This window comes from Alexandromys fortis, unplaced genomic scaffold (assembly GCF_014885135.2).
Source record: "Alexandromys fortis isolate MF-2015 unplaced genomic scaffold, M_Fortis_MF-2015_v1.1 scaffold_88, whole genome shotgun sequence".
NCBI classification, from domain to species: Eukaryota; Metazoa; Chordata; class Mammalia; order Rodentia; family Cricetidae; genus Alexandromys; species Alexandromys fortis.
The window spans coordinates 4,549,691-4,574,350 of record NW_026067961.1 but is presented as its reverse complement, the minus strand read 5'-3'; the positions used below and the strand labels follow the sequence as shown (position 1 = coordinate 4,574,350).

At 44.8% G+C, this 24,660-nt stretch overlaps 1 protein-coding gene across 11 annotated transcripts in view; it reads left to right on the top strand.

Annotated features, from left to right (window-relative positions):
* Rere (arginine-glutamic acid dipeptide repeats) overlaps nt 1–24,660 on the top strand; it is a 351,136-nt gene that overhangs the window by 294,258 nt on the left and 32,218 nt on the right. For all 11 annotated transcript variants that reach the window (XM_050153152.1, XM_050153151.1, XM_050153161.1 and 8 more), the window contains one exon: nt 2,720–2,800. In XM_050153152.1, the coding sequence (XP_050009109.1) occupies nt 2,720–2,800 (81 nt within the window). The remainder of the gene's footprint in view (nt 1–2,719; nt 2,801–24,660) is intronic.

Here is a 24,660-nt window from a genome sequence, read left to right as displayed (position 1 = left end):
TAGACCAACCTGGCTTCAAACTCACAGAGATCCACCTGTCTTTGACTCCCAAGTGCTGGGATTAAAGGCATGAAGCACAAGATGTAGTTTTTGTTTTTGAGACAAGGTCTCATGTAGCCTGTGCTATTTTCAAATCTGCTGTGTAGCTTGAGTATAACCTTAAACTTCTGATCCTCTTGCACTAGAATTACAAGTATGTGCTTAAAATCTGTAGTTTTGAAAAATTCCTTGGCAGAGGCTTGTAACAAGCTGTATGGGGAGCTAAATTCCTGGAGGTAGGGCTGGAGGTGGGGCCTGGACCTGTGCTGGGTAGATGGGAAGGAAGGACTGAGCAGGAGAACTGAAGAACTGGTATGCTGGTGTTAAGTGAATGTGTAGTTTCAGGATAGCCACTAATATAGAATGAATTTCTTAACTATCTGTGGCTTAGCTCCCATCTCTGTAAAATGGAGTAAGAACCGCACTTTCTCAGATTGGGGATGATGTGATATAGCCACCACTGGTTTGCATGCTGTTTCTCATGTTCCTCTCTCACATGACCCAGATGGCCCAGAACTAGCCCTTTTCCTCTCTTCTGCTGAACATGTTGTGTGTCGCTGGGCACTAACCTTACGTCTGATCCCACAGTCTGGTATTCCACCCCAAACTGTCTCCCACAGACCATTCCTCTTCTCAGAGCCCCCACCAAGACTACAACGCTGCCACTCTCCTTGGTAATCTGTCCCATGCCCTCCTGCCTTGGTGTGAAGACGTTCTGTGCTGCCAAAGGCCATGGTCGTCCCTCTGTCCTCTGGGCTTCCTTGGTGCACAGGGAGATGCCCTTGCTTCTTTGTGCTTGGTCAAGTAGTGCCTCAGTGCTCTGCAGTGATCCCACATGCACTTGCCTTACCTACTGAAAGCCAGTCACAGTTTAATACACGTCCTGGCAAGAGTTTTCAGAGTCCCTCCCAGTGCTAGGGGTTTGGTAAATTATTACAGTGAGTTCATGGCATAATCTCCTACCAGTGCAGTGTGCCAGCCTCTGCTCAGTTCCTGGTCCATACCAGGGTCTCCCCAGGAAAGTTTCTCCTTCAACCCCTGGTCTGCCATGGGCCTGAAGAACTCTGTGCAGCCTGGTCTCAGTCTCCTCTGCAGGCAGTCACTTTTTCTGCATACCTTGTTCTTGCAGCTTCCAGAATGTTCCTGTGTCGTTCTTGGTCAGAGCCTCAAGTCCAGCTGGAACCCACCTGGCAGGCTAATGCTCTTCCTGGTTACTTCCCCTAAGTCAGGCAGTGCAAGCTTCCTCCTCCTGGCTCCACCCACCACCCTTTGTTCCTCTGCTGCTTTCCTTAGAGGCCCTAGAGTCGGCTGAACCTATTTGCTTCTCTGGGCTGAATGGGAACTCCTTGAGGGCAGAGCTCTTTCTTGTTCTAGTTCTGGTGGGGATGATGTGTGCAGCGTAGGATGCCTGTTGATTGTATGCCTGATGCCGACGTCAAGTACCAGAAATCGCTCTTCATACCAGGAGTGTGCGCTGCCTTCTTGTGTCTCACAGATTGTTCCCTCTGAACTATATCAATTATATTGAAAATTGACAGTGATGAGTCATATCCTAGCAAAGGGAGAAATCGGAACTCGCAGAGCCTGAAGGACTAGAGTAGGAGGTTGCAGATGGGTCTTACAGGCCAAGGCTGGCCATTCCCGACGTTTGTCCCGCTGGTCTCTAACACCCAGAGTGGGAGGCCCCTCTTCCCGGTGGGCAGGTGATTTATTGGCAGGGGCCCTTCCGTGGTGATCACTTGTGAAGTGCAGGCTGATACCCGGGCCTGGCGGGAGCGAACACCCCAGCCGCGGGCCGGAGCAGCCATGGGGGTGGAGACCGGCGCGGGTTTCGCTGCCTCTCAGTGGGCGTGTGGCCTGGCCTGCGTGGGGAGCAAGTTTCGCTACTGTGGTGCCCCGCCCGCAGGGAGGACCCTGAGAAGGCCGCGGCGGGGGCTCGGCCGCCTACGGGGCCGGGCGGGGCGGAGTCGAGCGGGCCGCGGCGGCGATCCAGGCCGCCTTTTGCAGCTGCCCGCCGCCGGGCTCGCTGCGCTCCAGCCTCCTCCCCCGGCGCCCTCCGCTCCCCGCGCCCCGCGCTCCGCGCGGCCCCGCCGCGGTCACACGCTGAGCAGCCCGAGGCCGCTTGGCCCTGCGCTTTGTGGAGCCCGGGGACGGGCGCGGCCTCCTTACCTGTGGCTGCGGGTTGCGCTCGGATCGGAGGTGGGGGCGGCTCGTGGACCCGGCCGAAGTGAAAGTCCGCGGACCCGGCGGGCTGGGGGCTCGACCCCAGCGGTTCCCCGTTCTGGGGCTGCGGGCTTTGGGTGGGCTTTCATGGTCACGGAAGGGGACGAGGGCCGGAGCGGCACCAGACACTTCTGCGAAGGCAGCTGCTTCCGCGGGGTGGAAAGCAGCTATGCTGGTTTATTGCAACGCGGGCTGTTTGTTGTTTGCACCTTCGTGCAGCCCGTGGTGTCAGGAGGCCGCCTTAGCTCTGCTTGCCTTGTGGTTCCCCGCAGGCCGGGGGCTGCCCTGCCTTGCCAGCACGTCCCAGCTGTGCTGCCGAAAGCCTCCAGCCTGGCTGATATTCCCGAGCTCAGACTTTTCTGCGGTTGCTATTCTGCTGATTGCAGATATCTTTGCTTTGCTGACATCCTGTTTTGGTTTTGGTTTTTACGTCTCACTTGTTTCTTTTTTATCACAGAAACGCTTCGTTAAGGGGCTCCGGCAATACGGCAAGAACTTCTTCAGAATCAGAAAGGAGCTGCTTCCCAATAAGGAAACCGTGAGTACAATCGGACTTTATGTAACTTGGCTTTTTCCTCTTTGCTCTGCTCGTGCTGCTTCTCCGCATTTGAGCTTAGGAAATGGTTCCTTTAACCCCGTGCTGTGCCTGACTCAGGCTGGCCTCAGATCGGTGTGGTGTGCTCTGCTTTCTTGACTCCTTCAGCTGGTAGTTTTCAGATAGCAGAGTGACATATTGTGCTTCTCCTCCTGAAGAACGCGTTGTAACTGGGAGAACAGAGTTAGCTGGGGGAAGGGACCGCTGGAGAGTTAACATCTAATTTTAAATCCAGTGGCTGGAATAGGAAATGGCATTTTATCGCTAGTTTGGATTTGGTAATTATCAAAAGTCATTTGACCAAGTCAAAGGATAAAATTGAAAGGTTTATGGAATTCTACTGGGGGTCGTGCACCCCCCCCCTTATTTAATGTTGTTGTGCTTTAGGAAAATACTTTTAAGTCTTTGCTATCCCAGCTTTAAATGCTTGCACTTTATAATGAAAAACGGTTTTTATTAGCTGCTTAATGGGAGCTTTAAAAAATGCCTTTGCTGTTTCAAAAGCTGAGGGTCAGATGGTCCAGATGAACTTGCCCCGAAGGGTGTACTGAAGCATCTCTTGAAGGTGACGCTCAGTACCTACCTGTAATTCCTGCCTCCTGGAAGGTGGGGGTGGACCACCAACCTCACCCAATTGATGCCTTCAGGCTTGAGCCAGTAACCGGAAGTACCTTCAGTCTGGGAGGGGGAAGAGTTGTGATTGATATTAATCTGGCCACACTCAGAGCTTTTAAGAAGAGGGGTGAATGAACAATGTCCTTTAGAAAAGTGGAAGCTAGGGTTTTGTTAGTTTGATATTTTGTTTTCTTTTGGTGCTTATTGATTTCCTCTTTTCAAAAAATAATGAAGCTTTTTTTTTGGACACTTAATATAGAGTACGTTTAGGATTCTGGTAACTGGTAATAGGGAGAAAGAGCCTGAGATTCCAAGTACATCCTAGTAAACTGATGGCTCCAGTCAGTGGTAACTTAATGAAAACTGAGTCACTATTGTGCATCTGAATGTGCTGAGATGGGCTGCCAGAATGCCTTTGAAAACCCAAATCGTGGATAGATGTTAACATACGTTGTAGAAAGATCTGCATTTCTCACTGGTTCGGAAGAGATTTTATTAATGGAGATGATGTTGAAATTCTCCTTGAGTTTTCTGGGAATTTCATTTTTTTTCCTAAATTTATTACATTAAAAAATTAAAGTAGCTTGGCTCAAATGTAGCAGTTTTGTTTGGGCTGAGTGGAAAAAGAGTCAGGGAGTAGACATGCCCTGAAGTTGATAGCCCACTCTTACTCTGTCAGTTTAAGTCTTTGGTTACTGGTGCTGGGGTTGATCCTTCAGCTGCTATTTCAGCCTTCCTGCCCTTACCTTTCTTTTATCTGTCCCTTTATCTGCTGAGAGTTGTAATGCTAAAGATCTGATCAAAGAAATCCTGACAATCATTTTATCTTGATGCTAGGGAAAAAAAAAAAACACAACAGTAGCACAATTGAGGATTAAATCAAAACCTTACTTAGGGGTAGGATTGGGGTGCTGGGATCAGCCCAGGGTCTTGTGCGTGCTAGGCAGAATTGGAGACCCGAGACAATTTTATTCAGTTTTTATCTCCTTAACTGAAACAGACCTGACTGACCTTTAACCTTGAGCTGTGTTTTCCTAATTAGAAAGTCAGATTCTCCTCATCTTATCTGTCCTCTTCTTGGTTGCCCTTATCACTGGCTGATTCAGTGGACTGCTGCCTCTTCCCCTCAGGCTGCCCTGGTGGGCCAACCCAGTGAGGTGAAGACATTTTCCTTTTTCTCCTCTGCTGTGGCTGTGCCTTCTTTTCTAACCCTGTTTCCTCCTGGTTTCCAGTCATTTCTTGTGGGCACCACCACTAGAGGACAGCAGACAGAGTGGTCTGTAGCCTTGGAGGACCTCTGCAAGCATTCATGGGTCCCACTTTCTTCTGAGTGCATGGGATGGGTTTGGTCGTGGGGTCAGTCTGTTTAGTGTTCTAATCAGCTGGACGAGGCTTGTCTTATATTTTCCTTAGCTGTCATCCAAGCTGGGCTAATCATTACAGCCCACTGAGAGGGGAAAGCAAAGGTCATTTTTCATTTTGCTGCAGAAGATTAGGAATTTTGAAGGTGCCTGTGTTCTAGAATTTCCTTGATAAAAATTTTGTGTCAGGAACCTTTTTATAGAAAATTCTTGTAATCCAGAAACTTCCCCACATTTTCTTCTACTGGATTATTAACTTGTTTCTTTGCTGTTCTTAGAAAACTTGAAACATCAGAAGGGCATAGCATCTAAAAGAAATGTGGCTGACGGGCCTTTGGAGCAGGTCAGCAGAGCTGTGTTCTATGACTGCCTTGCCAGTAACTGTAGCACCTGATCTTTCCTGAGTTGCTTCTTGCCTTAGCCTGTGCTGTGGGAAGTTCAGATAGGTCTTAAGGAGTTACTGGGAAGTTACTGTTTTTAAATGGTGTTTCTTTGCATGAGACACATGCTCTCAGCCTTAAATGGGGGGCGGGGGGACTGTTGGGAGAGCCTGGAAAGATGAATCAGAGGTTAAGAGCACTTGCTGCTCTTGCAGAGGACCAGAGTTCACTTCCCAGCACCCTCTTCAGGTGTCTTATTCTTACTCTTTTTGGTTTTTCAAGAGAGGGTTTCTCTGTGTAGCCCTGGCTCTCCTGGAACTCTGTAGAGCAGGCTGGCCTTGCCTCTCAAGTGTTGGGATTAAAGAAAGGCACACCAGGCTCTCATCAGGCTTCTAAACTCCCTGTTATTCAAGCTCAGGAGATCCAGCACTCTTTTTAAGTCTCTGAGTGTTGACTGAGTTTTATGTCCTGCTCGGTTTCCACAGTCATTAAGTTCCAAAGAAATTACACAGAGGTCTACATTAATTACAAACTGATTGGCCTAGTATCTCAGCCCTATTATTAACTCTTTTTTTTTTAATATTTATTTATTTATTTATTATGTATACAATATTCTGTCTGTGTGTATGCCTGCTGGCCAGAAGAGGGCACCAGACCCCATTACAGATGGTTGTAAGCCACCATGTGGTTGCTGGGAATTGAACTCATGTCCTTTGGAAGAGCAGGCAATGCTCTTAACCACTGAGCCATCTCTCCAGCCCCTTCTTATTAACTCTTATAACTTATATTAGCCCACAATTCTTGTCTGTGTTAGCCACGTGGCTTGGTACCTTATTTGGCGAGGCAGTCACAACTTGCTTCCTCTGAGGCTGGGTCACAACTGCATGATGCAGTTCCTTCTTTCCAGCATTCTTATTGCCCTGCCTCTATTTCCTGCCTGTTCGCCCCACCGGCTACTGGCCAATCAGCATTTTATTAAAAATAATACAAGTGACAGGATAAAAGACTATTGTCCCACAGTATCTGAGCACACATGGGACATACAAGACAAACAAAATGAATGGATTTTTAATTTTTTAAAAAGATTTATTTATTATGTGTACAGTATTTTCAGTATTCTGTCTGCCTGCAGCCAGAAGAAAGCATCAGATCTCATTTCAGATGGTTGTGAGCCACCATGTAGTTGCTGGGAATTGAACTCAGGACCTTTGGAAAAGGAGGCAGTGCTCTTAACCACTGAGCCATCTCTCCAGCCCGATTTTCAATTTTTTTATATTAATTTTTGTATGTGGATATTTTGCCTGAGATCAGAAGAGGGTGTCCATGAATCCTCTGAAACTGGAATTATAGACAATTTCAGATGGTTGTAGGCCACCATGTGGGTGCTGAGAATTGAACCTGAGTCCTTTGGAAGAGCAGTAAGTAAGTACTCTTAACTGCTGAACCATCTCTAGCCTCAAAATAAATATTTTTAAGACTAGTTTATTTTGTGTGTATGAGTATTTTGCATGAGTGTATGTCTGTGCACCACATGGATGCCTGGTGCCTGAGGGGTCAGAAGAGGGCATTTGATCCCCTGGAACTAGAACTACAGACAATGGTGATTCGGGTACTCAGACCAAACCGTTCTCAGCAAAAGCAGCAAGTATTCTTAATCTCGAAGCCACTTCTCCATCTCCATAAATAAAAATAATGTGTTTTTTTTTCACTTTTTTGTTGTTGTTGTTATTGTTGTTGTTGTTTTGAGTCAGGGTTTCTCTGTGTAACAGTCCTGGCTATCCTAGAATTCACTTTGTAGATCAGACTGGCTTTGAACTCACAAAAATCTGCCTGTCTCTACCTCCCAAGTGCTGGGAGCTCCACCAGTACCTGGCAATAAAAATAATTAAAAAAAAAAATCTTTAAAGCTGGTGGCGGATCTCTGTGGGTTTCAGTCAGGTCAGTGGACATCCTCCTGTCTTTTGACTCCTATGAAATGCGGCATGACTCTGGATGCTTAGAGCATGCCTGAGAATTTCCTTGAGGTGGTGTCTGTACAGAGTATATGAAGATGATCTCTCTTCCTAATCTATTACCCTCTGTTGAAAAACAAGTCTTTGTGTGTACACACATGCTTGCTAGGGCCTGGACTTCCTAGACAAGTGCCTTACACTCTCTGAGCTCTGTGCTTATGTGTGCGAGGTGGTTCTGTTCCGGGACTGTTTTCACCAATCCCCTGTCCTTTCACTTGAGTTACTTAGGAAGGATTGAGGCGAGTACCTGGGTGGAAACAGATCTCTTCACCTTTGAAGCCTTCCTCTGAGAATCCCATTCCTCCCATTTCCTACAGGCTTTATAGTCAGAAGAAAGCGCCTGTGGCATAGACATCAGTAGCTTTCCTAGGATTTCTGGTGTTTATTATACAGGTGTTAGGTCCGGCTTTCCTCTGAATACTGTTGCCCACTGAAGTGAGAATAGTGGCTGTGCTTATGGCAAACCGTTTATAGAGGGTTAGTTGAATGGCTATTAATGTGTTAACCTCATGGCACCCAAGAGAATAATGACAAGTCAGATCTTTGTAGTTTTATAGCTGTGCAGACACCCAGTTCTTCCTCTTCCGCCATTTGCCTTTCTTTAATATATGTATAAAATGTGTGACTCGTAGATAAAATAACCAGAATGGGCACAGCATTTCAGATTGACTGTGGCCACCCACTGATCTCTCTCATCCATTTATACTGGAGTTTTGGGTGTTGGTGCATCTGTGTAAACACTGCCAAGTGTCCTGCCCATCTGTCCCACAGGGGTCTCATTCCAGGATGTTATGGAATTTGCCATTCTCTAAACCAGGCCTCTCAGTTTTAAGTGCTGTCACTTTGTTGTTGGTATGCATATCACTATGTTGTCAGGAATTGCATGACCTTTGGCCTTTGATGTTAAAATAATACCTAGAAAATAAATAGGCCTCATAGACTCAAATCCTGACCATCCACAGGGAACCCATCTTAAAATACAGATTACAAAATAACTTGTTTTTCACATATATTGCCATTTCTTAAAAAAAATCTCAAGATGATTATTCAGAGTATGATGGTGTGTCTCTTCATGCTGCAAACATGGTAGTTTTATTTGGATACAAGATTGGCATCTGGATGAATGTCCCTTGAAGGCTTTGTATACAGCTATGCCTGCTGCTACCAGCAGTGGAGTGTGGGCAGGAGCACCCTCACCAACCTGTACCATGGCTCCTGTCTCAGATGCAGGGCCCATGAGCAAGGAGACAGTTTGATCTGGCCCAGCTCTGTAGGGAAGAGGGAGGAGGTGTGGAGCACATGTTTTGTATGCCTTTCTCATCTCTAGTCTTAGTTTTGAGCAACTACTCCAGTAAAGAGTAAACTTACATCATTTGTAAGCGCAGGTGGTAGTATGTGGATATTACCATACTGGATCTCATTTTCACTCCCCTTTTTCAGTGAGAAACGTTCGTATCATGAGTGAAGGCAAAGAAGAGACACCTATAAAACAGCATCATGAGGGATGAACTCCTATACAGAAGGTTGTGTGAGCTGATGCAGGGGGACCTGGGCCAAAATTAGAGCTCACAGACTTTCGGTTGCCCGGTGAAGGGACAGCTAGTTTTTATTAACTTTGTGTGACGAGATAAAAAGTTTTGGACAATTAAAATTTTAATTTTCCAGATAGCATGAAAGCACTGTTTCTAGGCGCAAATTCCACTGACTCTGTGTGAAACTGCTCTGCGTGAGTTATGTCACCAGGCAGAATGGCCTGTATCAGCATGTGTCCCGAATGGAGGGATGAGTAATCAAAGATTAAAAATTGCTACAGCGTTTAGCATGAAGTTTTATTTAATTTCAGATTATAACCTTAGGTAAACAATTTTAATGCTTAATCTTGCATAAGAAAGTATGCGTTTCCGGATTGGGCTGATACTGAGAATAGGTAACTGGGTTACAGCCACAAAACAAGACTTGGAAAGCTCTCTGGTTTTCTCCTTGTCCCTCCAGTGCCTATGCTGTATGGTGTTAACTGCACAGTCTAGAGCCTGTGGAAAGTGTGGGCTCTCAGGCCTCTTGTCCATTCCGGTTGAGCAAGAAGGGAATTGTATTGTTAAAATAGGGATTTGGGTAATCAAGTGTTCAATAAAGTTTAAGAACCACTGATGTGAGCCTTAAAATCCTAAGCCTTCAAGCTATATTATTTCTTTTTTAACATTTATTTTATTGACTGCGTGCATATCTGCTCTGTGTATATGCGTTCTGGTGGAGACCAGGAGTTACACGTTGTTGTGAGCTGCCATGTGGGTACAGACACACATTTACACAGACAAATACAACTAAATATGAAAAGAAAAAGAGGGCTGGAGAGATGGCTCAATGGTTAGGAGCATTGCCTGCTCTTCCAAAGGTCCTGAGTTCGATTCCCGGCAACCACATGGTGGCTCACAACCATCTGTAATGGGGTCTGGTGACCTCTTCTGGCCTGCAGACATACACACAGACAGAATATTGTATACATAATAAAAATAAATAAATATTTAAAAAAAAAAGAAAAAGAAACAAAGTTGTAACACTGCTCAGTGGGTAAGATTTCTAAAGTGCCTTTAATCCCAGCACTCAGGAGGCAGAGGCAGGACTTCCATGAGTCAAGGCCAGCCTGGTCTACTGAGTGGTTCGAGAGCAGCCAGGGCTATACAAAGAAACTCTGTCTCAAAACACAAAAAAAAAAAAACAAAAAACCAACCTTTCAAGTGTTGCTTTCTTTACTGGCATCCCTCGCATGGGCAGAGAAGTGATTGCTTCTGAGAGTTAGTAAAGTAGGGAGGCAGGAGCAACACTCTTCCCCCAATGTCTCCAAAGTGCTCCCTGCAATTTCCCAGCTGAGGCTCTGCATTTCTGCAGCAGGTCGCCATGGCCTGAGTCTCTTGTTGGTTTGTTTTTATTTGGATAAGTAAGGGTTTTTCTTTATAGCACAGATGGCCTTGGCTTTAGCTTCTGGAGTATTGGCTTGCCGGAGTAGGGCACCATGCCAACAGGCAGTGCTTTACCTAAGGTGGTCTAAGAGGGTGTGGCTGGTTCTCTTGTGTGGTGAAGCAGGTGTGTGGTTTTAACAGAGGAATCTTTGGTGCCAGTGCTGGAAAGAAAAGGCAGTTTTTCAAGCAGAGGCCCTGGACCTTTCCTGATGACAGTGCTGTGTCCTCAGCCTCTCCGTGGTCTCATCCTCCATGTTCAAACCCACAGAAGCAGCACACAGAGCTTACTTTATGCAATGCTGTTTGTATGGACTTTGTTTGTAATGGACTTTTTAAAAATGTGTATTTGGGGTTTTTTTTGGGGGGGGGGCGTGTTTTTGGTTTTTCAAAACAGGTTTTTTTCTGTGTAGCCCTGGCTGTCCTGGAACTCACTCTATAGACCAGGCTGGCCTCAAACTCACAGAGATCCGCCTGCCTCTGCCTCCCAAGTGCTGGGATTAAAGGCGTGCGCCACCATCACTGGGTAAAAAAACGTGTATTTGTGTGTGTGATTTGAGCACATGCTACATTGTGTGTGGCATTCAGAGGACTGCTTTTGGAGAGATAGCTCGGGGGAGTCCTAGCCTTGCTGAGGACTTTTTTAAAAAAATTTTTTATTGATATTTATTGAACTCTACATTTTTCTCTGCTCCCCTCCCTGCCCCTCCTCTCCCCTTCTTTAATCCTCCCCGCAAGGTCCCCATGCTCCCAGTTTACTCAGGAGAGCTTGTCTTTTTTCTACTTTCTGCTTCCCATGTAGATTAGATCTATGTAACTCTCTTAGTGTCCTCATTGTTGTCTAAATTCTCTAGGATTGTGATTTGTAGGCTGGTTTTCTTTGCTTTATGTTTAAAAACCACCTATGAGTGAATACATGTGATAATTGTCTTTCTGTGTCTGGGTTACCTCACTCAAAATAATGTTTTCTAGCTCCATCCATTTTCCTGCAAAATTCAAGATGTCGTAATTTTTTCTGCTGTCTAGTACTCCATTGTGTAAATGTACCCCATTTTCCTTATCTATTCTTCGGTCAAGGGGCATTTAGGTTGTTTCCAGGTTCTCTGGCTGAGGACTTTTTGTAGGGGGTTCTTTTCTTCCATGCTATGGGTTCTGGGAATCAAGTTCAGATCGCCAGCCTTGGCATTAAGAGCTTTATCCACTGAGCCAATTTGCTGGCCCTGCTTTGAATTTACAGAGTGCTAAGGGTTCAGATACTGCCTCCAGCATTTGAAGGATCTGTTGTTCCCTATTGACACGTTAAGATTCCCCTTGACCTTGCTTACCTGCATGATTTATAAGCCCTACAATTTTATTAGGTAAAACAAATAGAAGGCATGCCCTAGAATTATAAAAGACAAACTTTAATAACTCTAGTGATGGGCAGTGGGATCATCCACTTAGAGCTTATGTTTTGTTTCATAGGCTCATGTCTTATCTGTTAATCCATTTTGATTTGAACACCCAGCCTGAGGGCTGGAGGTATGACTCAATTGGAAGGGCGTTTGCCTAGCATCATGCCTTGGAGCTACATCTTACTGGACTGGACATTGCACTTGAGGACGAGGCCCAGGTGGGATACCTTGTCTTGTTTTCTTTCTTTCTTTTTTTTTTTTGATTCATTTATTTTTATATGCACTGGTGTTTTGCCTGTATGTGTCTGTGTGAGGATGACAGATTTGCTGGAACAAGAGTTATAGACAGTTGTGAACTGCCCTGCAGGTACTGGGAATTGAACCTAGTTCCTCTGAAAGAGCAACCAGTCAGTCCTCTTAACCCCTGAGTCATCTTTCCAACCTTTTTACTTTTTTTTTTTTTTTTAAGGAAACTAAAACTTAGCTGCTGATGTTTGAAAAATATTGTCTTTTTATTATAAAGTATGTTTTAAAAGTTCTTTTAAAGTTATAGACTATATTTAAAATTATAATCCTTGAATAATTGGTTCATTTTAATCTTATTCTATGTTACACCCATGAGCGACACTTAGGAAATTTGAATAACAGTAAACTGCCTTGTTTAGAGAAGTGAGGATAAGATACTAGACTAAGTTCCAGCTGTTCACCAGTGGGAAAAACCATACCTGACCCCAAAGTAGTAGAACAGCATCTGTCTCATGGCATCTGAAAACCTGGGCTGTGTGAATAGGAAAAACGGGCAGGACAGACCTCTCTCCTCAGGGGTGATTTATCCTTTTTTTGGGTTTTTTTTTTTTGTTGTTGTTGTTGTTGTTGTTTGTTTTGTTTTTTCAAGACAGGGTTTCTCTGTTGTTTTGGAGCCTGTCCTGGAACTAGCTCTTGTAGACCAGGCTGGTCTCGAACTCACAGAGATCAGCCTGCCTCTGCCTCCCAAGTGCTGGGATTAAAGGCGTGCGCCACCACCGCCTGGCAATTTATCCTTCTCAAATTCTCTGTGTTGTGGATGTGTGTGCGGGGTCACATATGCATACAAGCAAGGGTACATGCTATGGCAATCAGAAACTAGAGTGTCTGACCCAAGATCTGCTCATGGCCGTGTAAACCAGGCTAGGCAGCCTTAAACCTCCCAGGACTCGTGGCTCGCATTTCCAGTAAGGATATGCTGGGACAGCACACTGCTCTACAGGGTGGATTCAGGGGATTTTTTTAAAACTCAGCTCCTCATACTTGTATGACCATCACTTTACCCTCTGAGCCTTCTCCCCAGCTCTTTTAAAAATTTTCATTTGTGGCTGTTTTATTTTGGCAGGGCTGAATTGAGCCAGGCTTGCGGTGTTCTAGGCATAGACTTAACCACCGAACTGCACTCTTGTCCCTGGGTTGTTAGAGTTTCAGGCACAGCTGCATTGCTCTGTCCTTTCCTTTTTTTTTTTTTCCCCCTTTGTGACTTTGGGAATGTGATTGCCCTCTCCATGTTCTGAATCCATCTGAATTGTGGGATTATAATGTTCTGAGGCTTGAACCTTGAGATTTATGTACCATTACAGCTGGCAGAGTTAGGGTTCAGGGAGCTTTGGTTCAGTTCAAGGCCTGTGCAATGTGAGTGGAAGATGAGGGTGAGCCTTCATGGAACTCTCCGCTGAGGGCCAGCTGGGCTTGTGCTTCTTGAAAACACCCACGTTGTTGACTTGCTGGAACCACGGGGCTATGGGATCTTACGCATCCTCTCCACAACTGTCTTATCTGTCCAGCAGAGTTGCGTCCTTTAATTTTTTATTTTAAATTAAGATTTTTAAATAGAATTTTTATAGCCTTTTTAAAAAATGTATTTGTTTTTATTTTAGGCACATTGGTATTTTGTCATGGGTCTTAGGTCCCCTGGAACTGGGATTAAAGATAGTTATGAGCTGCCATGTGGGTGCTGGGTATTGAACTCAGATCCTCTAGAAGAACCACTGAGCTCTTTAACCACTGAGCCATCTTTCCAGGCCAAAAAATCTATATTCTTAAGACTTATTCCTTCCTGGACAGCGGTAGCACACACCTTTAATCCCAGTACTAGGGAGGCAGAGGCAGGTGGATCTCTGAGTTTGAGACCAGCCAGGGCTACACAGAGAGACCCTGCCTTAACAAACAAACAAACAAAAAACTTTTTTTCCTCACTTGGATTTCCACTATATACACACACATGGATTTGTACACAATGTGTATTTATATGGAAAGAAAGTGAGAGTCTGTTAGTAACCTTGTGTAGGTGCATGTTTAGCTGCTGGTTTTAAGGCCATTGAAAGCCTAAATGCCCAAGGCCTTTCATTTTCACATATCTACAACAGCAAGACTGAGACCCTAGGCTCACTGTGCTGCAGAGGGTCTTCCTGTTTTAGAGAGTTTGCACAGAGGCTCTGTGTTTTACATTATAGGATTGAAAATCATGGCTTATTTTTCTCAGTAGGTTTATTGGGACAATCAAGAATAAAACAATTGTCTTTAGCTATAGAATAAGCCAGTAGCCAGTTTCTGCTAGCCTTTCAGGTATGTATGTGAGCAAGTGCACGTTGTGCGCATGGAAGTGTGGGGTTCTCTGCTTCTCTTCTCTCCATCTCGGTGAGTCACCATCACATGCTATTTTATTATCTTGAAAACAGTCTCTGGAATTTTTTTATCGTCTGTTTTTGCTGTGTGAGTGGAAAACCACTGAAGTTGTTCTGAACAATATTTAAATGAAGACTTTCTTTAGGGACACTTTAGTTATCTGTTTTGGCCTTTTCTGTTGTCTTTTTGTCCCCACGTGCAAGGTTTGGATTGCAAGGTTAAGAATTGGTGACTGCCTAAGGCAAACAGGCCTATTTGCCCTGGTTGAGTACTGGTGGCTCATGCCTCCCAAGATGAGAATATAGTCTGTTCTGGAAATGTGCTTGTGAGGTGCATTGGAGCAGGTCAGTTTGCTGGTCTTAAACCAACAGACTGTCTGCCTGAGAGACAACCCAGACTCAAGGGAGCCCAGGAGTCTTAGGTCTCCCTGCCACCTCCTGTGCTCTGATTGCTCCCTCTGTTGCTTTTGGACTTGCTCAGACTAACCTAAAAAATGGGAGGGAGGTCCTTGCTTCAAAACAGCAGGATTTCCTTGCCCACATCCTCACCTGCTTGTGTTTCACCAGAAAGACAGACTTCTTTCTGGCTAGTGGGAGATGATTTTAGGGCAAGGATGGCAAGGGGAGGATGCCCTGGTTCTCCTGCCTGACCTCCTCCTGCCCCTGATCAGCACAGGGCTAACTTGTTTGGAGGTCTCCAAAACAGAATTCTTCTGACTTTTTGTTCACTGCCTTTCTTGCACTGCTCTCTACCCCTAGCCCAGCCTCCTTGCCCCATTCCACACTCGGCAACAGGAATCATTTTTATAGCACACGTAACCTTTAAACCAAAAGTATATTGCTTCTAACAAGAGTGAACCTCTTCTTTGCTTTTATTTTGAAAAGTCCTCCCTGTTGTTTAATGTGGAGGGTATCCGTGCTGAAAGCCTGCTCCAAGTAGGCATTTGTGCATCCAGAGGAACTTTTGATTTATTTCCTTAACTCTGCCCTCCTTTCTCTGTGGTTCAAAAACCTTTAATGATCTGTAAAGCTTAGAGACTTCAGTGCAGAACAGTAGTGGTTTTAAGGACCCCTCCCACCATATGAAAGGCCTGCCAGGTTCCACACGCTGGGTTTCCACTCCCTGGAAAGCTAACCTCTTACAGACTTTTGGTTGTGCGGCAGGGCATCCTCGGTTGGGGCCTTGATAATGCTTTTGTGAAATATATTTTCTTCCTTTTCTCCCTCCCTTTGAAAAACTGTAATGAAAATTCCGGGCTCTTGGCCAGCCTGTGGGATGTGATACAGTAGAAATGTTTCTGGTGCCCTTTGTTACTGCTCGGCTTTGATTAAGTTTGTTTCCAGTAAGTTTAACCCCGCTCCCCCTGGCCCCCCTGCTCCTCATGGCTGAGGAGGCTGATTGAGCCAAGGTTAAGCATGGTGTTATGCAAGTTGCTGATGCCTAGTGGACTCCCTGTGCCAGGCAGAAGGAGCAAGAAGCATGTCTCCACAACGTGATGTTTCCTCTCTGGCTGCCTTGTGCAGGAGGTGATAGAGCTGTGTGTGGAAGCTGTGGAAGCTGTGTAGGTTTCCTCTCTTGCTTCTGCTCAGGTATTCCAGGAAACCACCGTACAACATGCTTCTTTGTTTCTATTTAAAATTGTGACACTGTAGCCTTGGCTGGCCTCTAATTTCTTGCCTCTGCCTCTTGAGTGCTAGGGTTATTGGTGGAGGCCTCCATGGGAGGCTGTGCAGCTTGTCTTGAGATTCTGTTAGTTAAGTAAGTTTAAGATCATGTTGTACAACCTCTGGACTCTGCCAGGTGTGGGAGGAGGCTCCCAGAGCAGCAGTGAACAAGCAGAGCTGCTCCTTTGATCTTCTGTGGCTCTCCATTTCAAAAGAAAGAGGTGCTTGCAGCTTTAGAATTTTTTTTTTTTGTTCAATATTGCTTTGACCTCATTTATAGCCCTTTTCATCCTAGCAACAGAACCCTTGACAAAAAGCATTTTCCAGCCTTCTGATACTCTAGAGGGCGAGACCAAGGTGTCCTGATGCTAGATGCCCCTCCCAGTCAGAGGGAAGTGGATCTTACAGTGATACCCTCTGGAGCCTCTGTGGTGTTGAGTGCTTGCTTGGTTTTTAGGCATGTTTACTTTTCCACAAAAAGTGAGATTTTACTTCTAAAATTCTTGATTTATGATGGGATTCTTTGCCAACCCACAGTGATGGAGTATAAGTTTGTGCAATCCCTTTGTGTCCTAGGGCTTTGGAGATACTGACCTATAAGCTAGCAAAGGTCAGTGTGATAAAACAGTCTCTTGGGAAAACAGCGACCCGACTTCCTTCCAGACCCGCCAGAAACGGGTCACTTGAAGACAGAATTCTGTAATGACCAGAACAGCACTGTGGTCCCAGAATCTGTGAAAGAATGCAAATCACCAGTGGGCCACAGGAGGTGTGTTTTATCCCTCTTCTGTTCTTTTAAGGGCTCTCATTTTCTCAGCTATTCTGGAAGCCAGAAAACCCCAACAATACTTCTGTCTTCATTCCCTTCAGAGTTGGGGTTACATATGTTAGTTGGGTGCCCAACTTGGTTGCTAGGACCTGGACTTCAGTCCTCCTATTATGCAGCACATGTTTTAACCACTGCGGCATCTCTATCAGAAAGTATGTAGAATGAGACATGCTGTTTGGGAGTGCTCTGTGTTTATTTGTGGAGTTTTATTTGTTTGAGACAAGGTCTTGCTGGGGGCAGAGGGAGTCTTATGAGGGTTTCTCTGTGTCACCCTGGCTGTCCTGGAACTCATTCTGCAGACCAGGCTGGCCTTGAACATAAGAGAGACTCACCTGCCTCTGCCTCCTGAGTGCTGGGGTTAAATGTGTGTGTTACAATCACTGCCCGGCTGAGACTGGGTCTTATGTAACCTATTCTGATCTCAGACTTGCTCTGTGGTCAGAGGTGACCTTTTATATGTTAGCTGCTTGTCTTGCTGTGATAAAATACCTGATAAAGGCGACTTTAAGGTCAGAGGGGCTTATTTTGACTCATAGCTCAAGGACACATACAATACTGCATGGCAGGGAAGTTACAATGGAGATGCATGAGGCAGATCTTCACGTTGTATCCACCGTCAGGAAGCAGAGAGAGATGAATTCTGGTGCCTAGCTCACTTTCTCTGTTTACTTTTTCCTAAACCATTGTCTGTGGCATGGTGCCTCCCAAGGAAAGTGGGTCTTCCACTGCGGCTAATCCAACCTAGGTAATCCCTCACAAATGTGCTAGAGACTTGTCCCCTAGGTGATTGCAAATCTGTTGACAACTAGTATAAGCCATCACAGTTTGAACTCTTGATCCTCCTGCCTCCATTCCCAAGTGTTATTAATACAGATATTCACCACCACACTAAGCTCAGTGCAATTTCCTGCATGTTACATTCTAAGCAATGTGTTTACTTCTCATTCTTTGTAGGCATGGCTTATGATATACTAGGAATAACCAGGCTTGTCCTTAATCTGAAAACAGTAAGTGCCCAAGCACTGACTTCATGTTACAGGTAAAACTGTTAGAAGTATAGCTTCTAAGGAGCAAAATAAAGATGCCCACTCTCATTGCACCCCAATTTTTACAGAAACATAAATTAGGCAAAAAGTACGTATGCACAGTATGGGGAATGGAAAGAAAGACAAACTTGAGTCTTATGATCTGTTTAACTATATAATAGAAAACCCAGAGACTATAAATGTGATGATAAAAACATGGAAAAAATGCTACGGTTGAAGTAGTGAAAATAAGTGATGTTTCTGTAGACCCACGATAGTCAAGTAGAACATGTAAGGGATTTAACATGTTTTCTGCAGTGGCAAGTGAAGGTATAAGATCCTTGCAGTAAGTATAATAAATGGTGTGGGAGGCCTTTGCTTAATAACAACAACAAGCTATTAAAACATACAGGTGTTTCTAAAGCAGTGAAGGAGCCAGGGATGATGTAGTCTCAGCCCTCTGAAGACCAAGCAGGAATGGAAGCAAATGTGTCCACATAATAGCAATACACTACTTAAAAACAATCACAAAAACCTGGGTTAGGTGAATAGGTGGCATAGTAGTTGTGGGTGCTTCTAAATAAATCCAACATAAATTAATTAAAAAATTTTTTAGACAGAATTGGCTATATGCTTATAATGGTGTTTAGGCTGAGCATGAACTCTGGTCCACCTGTTTCCACCTCCCAGAGCTGGGATTACAAAGCACGTGATCAGCACTGGAACTGGCAAGCATTTTATTGTTTTGTGAGGCCAGGGAGCAAAACTATCTGCAAAGTTGGGTTCACTGCCATTCAAAGCTTTGGCATTTTAAGTTTGCTGTTTTCCTCTGTGATGTTTGTGAACGCAGTAAATGTGACCAGAAACACACTGAAGAGAGAGCTCAAAGCTTAATTTTCAAGGTTCAGCTTTCCTATTCACTCTTTAACCCCATGAAATAAGGGGCTCATATAGACTCTCCCTCACCAAGTTGAACTGAAAATCACATTATATGGGTACTGGGTATAGGTCAGTGGTAGTGAACTTGCCAGACATACTCAAGGCTCTACATTGCATCTCTGGCACTTCATAAAACCAATTCAGTTACAAGTTAAGAGCATTAAAATTATAAGTGATGCTAATTGAGGTCCTGTATGACAGGCATTGTTTGGAGCATGGAGCATTGAACCCATCATCTTGTTACAGTTGTGCTACCTTCTACCTTCTTCCTCAGTCTGGAACACCAGGTCTGTAGGTGCCGCCCAACTGAGCTGAGAGTGCTCCTCTCCTGGTTTCTAGCAGTGCAAACAAGGACAGAAGGAAGCTGCTCATTTTTGGCATTATTAAGCTTATTCTTGGTTTCCTAGTGCTTGGCTTCTTTGGATGGAGGGGTAGATAGATGATGTCTGATGAAGGGAAGTCTGCAGGGTTAGTGAGTGTAAGTGAGAACCATCCTACAGTGGATGCTTTTGGATTGGCCATGACTTTCTCTTTATATTAAACTTGCGTGTATTCATTTACTCAGCCAGCAACAGATATTCAAGTTCCTTTGTAGAAGACATTTTAGTTGGATGTGAAGAATAATTTTTTAGAAAGTGTGAATTTAAAACAAACAAGTACAATGTTTCTTTTACCCTTAAACGTTCATAATGTTCTAAGAAAAGCATACAAAACAAGCGAATAACTCATGTTGTGATAACTGCCGTGTAGGGATGTAAATATACTTGTACCAGATTTGTACCAGGCTGTGATTTGCACCTCAAGTTCCCATTTTATTTTTGTTTTGCCTTTGTTATAATCTCCTAAAGTTGTCATATGACTCTAATCAAACTTGTCCCCAGTTTTGAGTGGCTTCTCCTCTTAAGCATTGGGTAGTTGGAGCACTCGTAGCCAAGGGCCTGCTTGCAGCCTCTTCCCTCTTGCGGGAACTCTGTGAGTGAGTGTGCAGGGGTTCTCTCCATGCTGCTCTTCGCAGAGGTGGAGTGCAAATTCTAAGTGATCTTAATAATGAAAACCTGGAGTCAGATACGGATGGGGGTTGAAAGCTGAAAGATCAGAGAAGCAGAACAGCCAGCCACTAGTTCTTACCTCTACAAAATTCTCAGACCAAAGGTGAAGTATCCTGTCTCTACAAGTCCTCAGATTGAATGCCTTGACTTCCTGTCTCCTCCCATTTTATATTCCTTTCTCTGCTCAACCATATCCCTTCTGTCTTCACTTCCCTAGTGTTGAGATTAAAGGTGTGTGACTCCCAAGTACTGGGATTAAAGGTGTGAGCCACCACTGCCTGACTCGGACTCTTTGAGACTCTTTGAGACTGAAGCCTTCTAGTGTAGCCCAGGGTGGCCTTGAATTAAGATCCAGCTGCCTCTGTCTCCCAAGTGCTGGGATTAAAGGTGTGTGCCACCACTGCCTGACCTTTATGACTAATTAGTGGCTCGCTCCACACTCTGATCCTTGGGCAAGCTTTATTTGTTACAGCCCAAACGACATGCCACCACAGACAGGTACTCTCTCCTGTGCAGTTTTTTCCCATCTGTCCAATGGAGGCATCATAACCAGCTGCCAGGGCTGTTGGAGTGAGGGTCTGCTGAGTTGTGGCTTACCAGGTGATCTTGCCCTCGTGCAGCTGTAAAACCTCAGAGGTTTTGAGAATCTGGAAAGCAAAACTTAATACTCAGTTGCACAGTTTTAAAAAGTTTTTTTTTCCTTTGGGGGTACGGTTTGAGTCAGGGTTTCTTTGTGTAGCCCTGGTTGTCCTGTAATTCACTCTGTAGACCAGGCAGGCCTCAAACTCACAGAGATTCACCTGCCTCTGCCTTCCAAGTGCTGGGATTAAAAGTGCCACCACCGCCTGCCTGAGTTAGATTATTGTATTCATGTGTGTTCATGCACACGCGTGTAGGTGCCCAGAAAGAAGAGAATTTCCAATAGAGGGCGCTGGATCCCCTGTCAGGAGTTACCAGAAGGCTGTAAAATCTGTGTGTTGGGAGCTAAACTCTGGTCCTCTACCACTGAGCCATCTCTCTAGCCTTCAAAGTCACAAGTTTTTATACCATGTTGCTCAGTTAAATTTTTCTTTCCTTTCCTTTGCTTTCCTTTTTTTTTTTTTTTGGCCTCGACAGACATCTTCACTAATTTGTCTTACACATTCATTTATATATATTTTGATATAGGATCTCACTCTGGACTGAAACTCAGAGACCCACCTGGCTTGTCTCACTTCTAATCAAATCTTCTGTAAAACCCCTCAGATAATTTGGAGGATTGCAATGTATTTGAGGTGGATTTGTGTGAGCTTACAGTATACACTTGAGTTAGAAGTAGACCGGGATTAGAGGATGTCAGTAAATCTAGCTATAACCTGATCTTCCCAAGGCTCTGTCTTTCTACCATGCTGCCTTCATATTCTCAGGTGTTCTTTATAGAAATTCCAGGATTTGTGGTAGTCTGCCTTTAATTTGGGGTGAAAGAATGGATCTTGAGTTCCTTTTATCCAAAGCTTCTCAATGCCCTTAGAACTTTAGACAGAAAATACAGAACATTTGCTAAGGTTTGGGTATGAAATGGTTCCTCAAAAAGCTCATGTGTTAAAGTAAGGGTATGCTTCTTAACTTCCAGGGAGCAGAAGCTCTTGTACTCAGGAAACTTCTGGATGGCTCCCAGGGAATTCTCATGGATTAGAGCTGGTTAGGTTAGATGTGCTTGGACAATTACAAGTGGGCCTGGTTTGGGGGCTGCCTCTGGAGATTACAGATTATCTGTGGACTTTGTTCTCTCTCATGCTCTCTTTTTCACTGACTGCTTTGCCCTGAGCAGTTCTGGGCTCCCCCTCCCCCCCATCAGATGCCCACACCCGAGGCCAAGAGAACATGGGCAGAAGTTTCTGAAACTGGAGACTGGATACAGCTGTTTTTCTTTCCAATCATTTGAAGTGTTTTGTCACAGCAGTGCATGCTCACACACAAATGGCGCTCATTTTCCTATCTTAACTTTTTGAGATACGTTTAACTCCAATTTCTATAAAACATCCACACCTCTTCTTTTCCTCTGCTCATAGTCAGCACAGAAGATTTCTGTCATCTCAGGGAGAATTTCACTTTACAGAGAAGCAATCAACACTAATCAGTTCTTAGACACTGTGTACCTGGGGACAGCACCTGAGGCTGTAGGTTAAGGGCCCCCCCAGCACCCCACCACATCTATCACCTCCACTCAAACCCAATAATCTGGACACAAATTGGGTTTGATTAGTTTCCTAGCATCTTGACAAGCACTATTCTACATTTATTTGTTATATTTAACAGGATATTTTAAAGGACCCAAGCTGCCAGGTCCTGAGGACCTGAGCTTCTGTCCCCTAGGAGTAGATGTGCCCCTTCCTCTTACTCTGAGGGTTAGTTAATCTCTTTTTATATGTGTGTTTATGTGTGTTTTGCTTATGGATGTCAGTGCCTTGCATGCAGAGGGCCAGAAGAGGACATTGGATCTCCTGATCCTCTATATGGGTCCTGAGAACCAAATACAGGTCCTTTGAAAGAGTACCCAGTGCTCTTAACTGGTGAGCCATCCCTCCAGTCCCAAGTTCTCTCGCAGATATTTTCATTCAGTGTCCCAGAAGCTCTCTGAACCACAGGCTCTTTTTTGGGGGGCGGGTATTGGGATAATTTTTATAGGTGTTTACTGGGTCCAATGGAGGGAAATTGCACATCATTTTTTGTTGGTGATCAATTTACCCTTCAGCCCTTCTCTGTGTAAAGCCTGGGTCCTTTAATTCCATCTAATCCCACTTTGATCTTCTGACAGCCGGCCCCACACTTAGGCTCTGGGAGCTGTTAGCATACCAAAGAACACACCCTTTCGGAGTCCTCCTCTGTCGGGAAATGAGGACTGAGACCAAAAGCCTGGAACCTGAAGTTCTTGGACTTTTCCTTTAGCTGGAGTTGAGGATTACTGTTCAGTTCTGCTTTCTTGTGCTGTTTGCCTGGTGCCACTTTGCCTGTGCCTGCTTCTGTTTGCTGGAAAGGGCTTAGTTTCTTCTATGGACATTATATGTGATTGAGCACCTTGATCTGTGAGGACAGTAAAGTGGGTGCCTCTTGTGAGTAGGGTAAATTGAGACATAAAGTTTGCGTTTGTGGCAGAAGTGAGTTCTGTCAGGCTGTGTTCAGGTGGAAGAGTGTGGAAGATTGCACTGGTATGTCCTGGTTCTAGCCAGAGTTCTGTCTGTCTAGAAGTTGGTGGAAGAAAGTGTGTTTAATTAAGGATAGTTCTGAAAAATACAGAAGACCCTCATCTCATCCCCATCTTGAGCTCATCATTAAGGGGGAAGTCTCCACTGGGTGCCTCGGGGAGGTGTCTCTCTAGGGGCCATCTCCTTTTCCTCTTTATAGCCTCCTAGGGAGAGTTTCTGCATTTTAAGATAAACACATTTATTTTCTGTAAATTCCTGTACTCAAAGAAGAGGGGATGGTATGGTAGAGAATTTCACCTCTAAAAGGTAGGCCAGCAGGGCTTGGTGATACAGGCCAGTCTGGGTTGCTGTTCCAGACCAGCCTGAGGAGTTGGCTGTTTCAAAATAAAACATTTTGAATGCACTAGGGGTGTAGCTCACTTGCCTAGTTTGTATGTGTAAGGCCCTGGTTTCAATCTTAGGTACATACCCCTCCAAAAAAAATTTTTTTTTCCCAGTTTAAAGATTGGGGAAAATTTTTGGAGAGAAGGCAAAAACCTTGACCGCCTTGCATTCCAATTCACATCCTTCAATGTAGCTAGCTAAGTAAGTTTGGGGAATATCGCTGTGATTACCATATGAGAGGGACCCTAGTGTGTCCCATGGAGGATGAGGACCATAGGGAATGAGGAAATGAAGAGAGACTGGGAGAGAGACAGAGAAATGGGGGGGGGACGACGACAAAGAGAGACAGCTGCCTCCTCAGAGAAAATAGCAAAAAAAGAAAAAGCAGGAGTAGGCGGAGCTTGTCTCTTAAAGGCAGGCACAGGGTACTGCCTGTCATAAACACAGGTGTGATGCAGGACTTGTGCCAAATACCCAAGGGGCAGGGCCAAGGTGTGCCTTGATGCTAACAGATATTTTATGTCCCTTTGCATTTGTCTTTTAAATATGGTTTCTGTCTGCATTGATACTTGGACTTTAGACCCCTGGTCACACAGGCCATACTGGGTGAATTTTCATAAGGTCATTGGGAACCTTATGTCTATTCCTCTGCTGCAGTTGGAGAACTTGGGGAAGCCAGGTCTAATGCAGACAAATCTGGCAAAGTAGTGCCCTTGGTGGAAGGAATCAGGAGTCCTGTCTGAGCATAGCTGTCTGCTACCTCCTAGGAGAAGACTGTACACATGCCTGAGACTTACCTGATAAAATGCAACACTCTTTGAGGTACATCCGTGAGGTCTTTTTTGTTTTGTTTTGTTTGTTTGGTTTTCCCTGGGATGAGCCTCACTATGTTGCCTAGATTGGTTTTGAAGTACTGGGTTCAAGCAACTCTCTCTTCTTAGAAGTCTCCTAAGTAGCTGGGTGGTAGGTACGTGTCATGGTGCTTGCCTTTTCAGGATTGTGTGTGTAGATGTTTTCCTTGCATGTATGTCTGTGTACTTTCTGTGTGTCCAAGGAGGAGACTAGACGAGGGCATTGGACCCTTAGGACTAGAGTTACAGACAGTAATAAGCTACCGTGTCGGTACTGGGAATTGAACTCAGGTCTTCAGGAAGAGTAGCCAGTGCTCTTAACCCTTGAGCCATCCTTCCAGCCCCTCATTGTTAGGTCTGTCTGTCTTTCTCTCTCTCTCTCTCTCTCTCTCTCTCTCTCTCTCTCTCTCTCTCTCTCTCTCCTTTTCTTTCTCTTGATTTTCTTTTCTTTTTTTTATTGATTTTTATTGAGCTCTACTTTTTTTCTGCTCCTCTCACCTCCCCCCTTC